General features: G+C 29.1%; 1 protein-coding gene across 1 annotated transcript; it reads right to left on the bottom strand.

The window, feature by feature from the left end:
* Positions 1-319: 319 nt before the first annotated feature.
* Positions 320-4,402, bottom strand: LOC107817755 (auxin efflux carrier component 5-like). Its single transcript, XM_075237940.1, has 5 exons — positions 3,639-4,402; positions 2,971-3,056; positions 2,561-2,718; positions 765-841; positions 320-514 (listed from the first exon to the last, which is right to left on the bottom strand). Exons 1-5 carry the CDS (start codon positions 4,343-4,345, stop codon positions 442-444), a joined length of 1,101 nt encoding a protein of 366 aa, XP_075094041.1. The 5' UTR covers positions 4,346-4,402; the 3' UTR covers positions 320-441.
* Between the last annotated feature and the right edge of the window lie 263 nt (positions 4,403-4,665).

Genomic DNA, 4,665 nt, shown 5'->3' with positions numbered 1-4,665 from the left:
ATTTGAACAAAATTGGCCCAAAGTATATAATGTTGAGGCTTTTTTTACTTTTAACCCACATCAAAAACTATTTATATTTGGTAGACGAAAAAAGGTATAAAATTTATATAATTTTTGTATATAACATATATATATATATATATATATATTTAAAAAATATGTATTTTTTCGGTTATTATTTTGAGAGCGGTTATACAGTATTATTTTCCCTATTTTCTGTGTAATAATAGAATTTACTTGTCCGATCATAACACATACGGTACTCTTCTTTTTTTTTTTTTTTTTGGCAGCCAGTACTCTTTTGTTTAAGATTCTGAAGTAGTGAAATCACAAATGGATATATAAGAAAATTTGTTACAGATTTACAATTACAAGCAAAATTCTATCGACTTAACTACATTAATCCTAGCAACTAATGATAATAGCCTGCTCGCATAGATCTTAATGCATAATATCCAAAACTGCATAATATGCTATTAACAGCGGTAAGGAAATAATCGTGCCAACAATGACCCTGAAAAAATAATTCATCCTTGTTAGAAATAAATACAATTGATTTATACAAAGGAGGAGAGAACTCTAAATTTCATTTTGCTCAAGGTTACAAAGTACTCCTTTTCCAAAGGGAGAAACTTCTTTTGTTTAATGATATTCATATTTTAATTTTAAGTGTATTCATAAGTTAAATTTCATATTATCAAAAGTTATTTGAGTTAGTTTTTAGCTTTCAAATTGAGTATTTTTTAGGAAGTTGTAGAACTTACGCAGTGCTGAGTACGTCTGCATGTAGTCCATATTCTTGGGCATAAACGAATGAAGTGACTGCTTGGGGCAATGCTGACTGCAAGAGTTTAACATAAAATAGATAAGTAAATTAGTGTAATAGTTTGAACGTAATATGCCCAAGTCCATATTCTTGGGCATAAACGAATAAGAATCTATGAACTAGTCCTATTCACTAATCAGGGTTGGATCTAGAGGGTCAGTTACGGGATCAGTTTGAACTCAATAAATTTTTTTTAGGCTCTATATATGTATTATAAAACGGTAAAGGGCCAGATATACCCCTCTATTTTTGAAAATGGTCTAAAAATACCCTTCATTATATTATTGAGTTATCTATACCCCTGCAGTCATACTTTGTGTTCAGATATACCCCTCATTTAAATGGAAGGGCACGTGTCATCGTCCTATTGGTCAATTCTAAATATTTCCTAATTAATTAAAAAGACTCATTACCCACACCCGAAAAATAATTTATTTTTATAAAAACTGAAAAAAATTGAAATTATTTTTACTAAAAACTGAAAAAATAAAAATATTTTTTTTTCAGTTTTTACAAAAAAACTGCTTTAGAAAAAACTGAAAAATATTTTCTAAAACAATGTTTTTGTAAAAACTGAAAAAACAAAAAAAACTGAAAATCAATTTTCTAAAGTAATTTTTTTTGTAAAAACTGGAAAAAACTGAAATATTTTTTACTAAAAACTGAAAAAATCAAAAATATTTTTTTTTTTCCAGTTTTTACAAAAAAAATCTGCTTTAAAAAAGCTGAAAATATTTTCTAAAATAATATTTTTGTAAAAACTGAAAAAAAAGTAATTTTCTAAAGCAATATTTTTGTAAAAACTGGAAAAAAAAATATTTTCTTTTTTTCAGTTTTTAGTTAAAAATATTTCAGTTTTTCCAGTTTTTAATTACTTTAGAAAATTACTTTTCAGTTTTTTTTTTCCAGTTTTTACAAAAATATTGTTTTAGAAAATATTTTTACCAGATGTTTTGTAAAAACTGGAAAAAAAAAAATCAGTTTTTAGTAAAAAAAAATATTTAGTTTTTTTCAGTTTTTGCAAAAAAAAAATAAATTATTTTTCGGGTATGGGTAATGGGTCTTTTTAATTAATTAGGAGATATTTAGAATTGACCAACAGGACGATGACACGTATCCCTCCGTTTAAATGAGGGATAAATTTGAACCCAAAGTATGACCGCATGGGTATAGATAACCCAATAGTATAACGAGGTGTATTCTTAGACATTTTTCGAAAGTAGAGAGGTATATTTGACCCTTTGCCGATTATAAAATATACCTAATAATATCTGATTATAAACTAAATTATTATTGTAATAGTAACTTGAGATTTCAATAGAAATTTATAATTTTCAAATTCTGAATCAGCCTCTATGATTAATGTATATATAAAAGTAGTCTTCTCAAATTGATTGTCTCTCGATAAATTTTTTAAATATGATAGCCGTCTGAAGTGCTCTTGACAAGATTGCAACATGCTGGTAAAGTGGCTAGATGAATAAGAAGTGGAGGTCTAAATACTAATATTGGCTCCTGTATTTACCTTTTTTAATTCTGCTAGTTATGATAGCACTATAAGCTAAACTTAAGATCGACTGGTGCGAATTGAAGCACGATTTCTTGACTAACTAACAAATTTATTAGAAGGTAATTCACATTTTCATACATCTTTTTCCTTACTAGTTATTGTAATATAAAATTAAGCATTAAATCCCATAAAGATGAATTATAGACAAGTGTTTTTATTATTACCTGGATAATAGCAACACGTAAAACATTTCCATGCAAGCCCAAGACAACACAGCCGAATGCCATTGTTGCTGGCCCAACAACAAACCTCAAAATCATTGCATATATTGTCAAAGCTGTTCCACATGCAATTATTTTCCCTTGCAATGCCATGAAAAGTCCTACAAATATAATTTTAAAAACATAAACACCCTTGTTTAGTGAAAAAAAATTGCATTAAATTTCGATATTATTTTAAATATCGTCTTTAATTTGGTCAAAAACAGATCACAAAGAACAAAAGTGGTTGTTGGTTAAACAGAATAGCAGAAGTTATTTAATGAAACATTAAAAGAAAATCAAATGTTATTTAATGCTATTTTGCATTAAAAGGAAGACCCTTTAATTTTGTTCCAAGTGTTTAAGACTCTTACCCATGCTAAACATTGCAACACCACTACCAGCCTTTGACATGATTAAGATTGGTCCCTCTATGATGCTTGGCATTTCAAAATTCCACCTGAAAAAGAAAAGGAATTATAAAAAACATACAAGTAATTATTCAATCAATTAAAATGCTGAATATTCTTTGTGTTGAACTGTGTCAAGGAGATCGCATTTTTCGATAACGGGTGACGGTAAGACTCTAACTCAGGACCTCCGTCTGCTCTAATATCGTATTGAAATGTATAACCATATAACGTTAAAAAAAAAAAACTAAATTTTTAGAAAGAGGATACTTTTCTTTATTTAAAGAGAAAACTACCCGGCTGAGTACTTTTACAAAAATATTTAGGAAAATAACATCACTCTATTATGCACATAATTAATAACCAAACAACATGCACAATTACGAAATATTTGTTATTTAGTTGCCATAATTGTAAAATACTTACTGCTACTAGGTTTTTGAAATCTTTTATTAAATATTGCCTATTTATGTATTTTCCCTTATCTATTCAACGGTTCGTCTTTTATTACTTTGAAGTGCCGTTAAAGTGAAAGCTTAATATTTTTTCCAAAGAAGTTAGTAAATGAAAAATTTACTAAAAACAACTAGTTGCTTGAACAAGTAAAAACAGAATAAAGAAGTTATACATACCTGTTAGCTAAAAGAGCCCAAATGAGACCAAGAAAACAAGCATATGAATTGGGATTCTTAGCAAGTTTAATAGAAACAACCTTAATCAAAGGCCTAAAAGCCAGACCATTATTAGTATTATTCCTCACTGGAGTAACACTTGTATTATTTCCTTCCAAATCACTAATACTTCCCAATTCAACAGAATTTCCTTCCAAATCACTCAGTTCAACAGAATTACCATTAGAATTCATCTTTGTTTTCCAAAATTCAAGTGCAAATAGCAATGAAGTAAGCCATAACAAAGCTTGAATAACAGCTGCTTGAATTACAAGATCAACCCCTAATTTCCCATACATGGCTTTCATCAATGGAACACCAACAACAAGTGTGTTATTCAAAGTGGACAAAGAAAAAGTTGTTATGGACCAAGAAAAGTTTCCTTTTTTGTAAAAGTTAGCCCATAAGACGAGAATTACGATCAGTAAGACTTTGGAAATTACGTCTCCGGTTAAAAAGAGGCCGTTGACGTTGTAAGGATCGAAATTAGCTATGAACTCAAAATTGAAAAATGGGAGGATGAAGAAGCAATTGAATCTGTTAATTGCATCACATTGTTCTGACTTGAACATATGCCACCATTTTACAGAACCATAGCCTAAAATAAGTGCTACATAGAGTGGCACCATGGCCGTCACCACCTTATATATATCTTCCCACCCTATCATGTTTTAATATGTGAAGGTTTTGTGATTTTGTAAATATATGTTGGTTGTTATTGGTGGGTGTTTTCATGGGAATATATAGAGAGAGAAAAGTTTGGAGTTTTTAACTCAAATGATCCCTTAGGTTTGAAGTAAGTATATTTGTGTTCCTATTTTATCACCCCGAACACATATGGTGCTTTAAATTTGTAAAAACTAAACACTTTTAGTCCAACTGAGGAACATTCAAACGGACGCTGAAAACTAGCAAAAATGTCACATGATTAAGAGGGTGTATGAATTGCTTATTTTAAGCACTTTTTTTAGTTTTTGTAATGTTTGTC

Source organism: Nicotiana tabacum, chromosome 19, assembly GCF_000715075.1.
Source record: "Nicotiana tabacum cultivar K326 chromosome 19, ASM71507v2, whole genome shotgun sequence".
NCBI classification, from domain to species: domain Eukaryota; kingdom Viridiplantae; phylum Streptophyta; class Magnoliopsida; order Solanales; family Solanaceae; genus Nicotiana; species Nicotiana tabacum.
This window is presented reverse-complemented; position numbering and strand designations above follow the sequence as displayed.

Excerpts from the sequence above, each read along its gene's own strand:
- LOC107817755 (XM_075237940.1), bottom strand. The coding sequence starts at position 4,345 with ATGATAGGGTGGGAAGATATATATAAGGTGGTGACGGCCATGGTGCCA. Across the intron at positions 3,057-3,638 it reads TGGGCTCTTTTAGCTAACAG|GTGGAATTTTGAAATGCCAA; the intron begins GTATGTATAACT and ends TTTCTTTTTCAG. Across the intron at positions 842-2,560 it reads TACGTGTTGCTATTATCCAG|TCAGCATTGCCCCAAGCAGT; the intron begins GTAATAATAAAA and ends AAACTCTTGCAG.